The sequence below is a fragment of the Trichinella spiralis genome, assembly GCF_000181795.1.
Source record: "Trichinella spiralis strain ISS 195 chromosome Unknown Scfld1550, whole genome shotgun sequence".
Taxonomy (NCBI): Eukaryota; Metazoa; Nematoda; class Enoplea; order Trichinellida; family Trichinellidae; genus Trichinella; species Trichinella spiralis.
The window spans coordinates 1-703 of NW_003528489.1; the positions used below are offsets into that span (position 1 = coordinate 1).

Genomic DNA, 703 nt, shown 5'->3' on the forward strand with positions numbered 1-703 from the left:
TCACCATCCTCTAATATTAACGTTTTTTCGATCGGTAATGACTGAATATTATTTAAAAAATTTCATGTAATAATAATTTTTGAACTAGAAGATATTTCTGTAAAAATTTCCAACGAATTATAGGTGATTTGTTACGAAGATTGTGCGTGTGTGTGTGTGTATGGATGTCGAGTGAATGATTGGGAAAGAAGCGGAACATAATTTTTGACATTGGTACAACTGAAGGGCGGCACATTTCAATTGTTGATTATCTGATGAATTGGTACATTTTGATCCACCGAAGTTATTTATGCCTAGAGGCGTTTTCTCAGCTAGATAGATTGTATGTCAACGGGTCTGTTGATATCCACGTTTTTACCGACCGACGTTGTTATTTACAAACATGGCCAATGAATATGATTTTGGTATTTTCAACAAGTGAGATTGGCTTTTTCAGCCCAAAATACAGCCTTGTTTTGCTGTCAGATTTGTGTTTGCTGTTGAACACGGTGTACTGTTGTTGTTTGGTGACGAAATGTCAACAGGCTACATGGCTGACCTAAGCCAGTATGTTACTGTACTGTCGCGGCCTCGTTCGTTCATTGCCTGAACCAACAGAAATTTCGTCTTCAGCCATAGTTTATTCACCAGTCGGGAAGAAATGCTTTTCTTTATTCAACGCGCTTGAGCTAACCTAACCAGCTGGTGACGTGGTTTCCCATTT

At 38.4% G+C, this 703-nt stretch overlaps 1 protein-coding gene across 1 annotated transcript; it reads left to right on the forward strand.

Moving 5' to 3' along the window:
* The first annotated feature begins 254 nt into the window (after positions 1 to 254).
* Positions 255 to 589, forward strand: Tsp_15726 (hypothetical protein). The gene is made up of 2 exons (XM_003369763.1): positions 255 to 404; positions 437 to 589. The coding sequence occupies exons 1-2, from the start codon at positions 255 to 257 to the stop codon at positions 587 to 589; spliced, it is 303 nt and encodes a 100-aa protein (XP_003369811.1).
* The last annotated feature ends 114 nt before the right edge of the window (positions 590 to 703 follow it).

Bases quoted from the DNA above. Each gene is read 5' to 3' on its own strand.
- Tsp_15726 (XM_003369763.1), top strand. From the start codon at position 255: ATGAATTGGTACATTTTGATCCACCGAAGTTATTTATGCCTAGAGGCG. The intron at 405-436 runs GTATTTTCAACA...TGGCTTTTTCAG, and splicing joins GGCCAATGAATATGATTTTG to CCCAAAATACAGCCTTGTTT.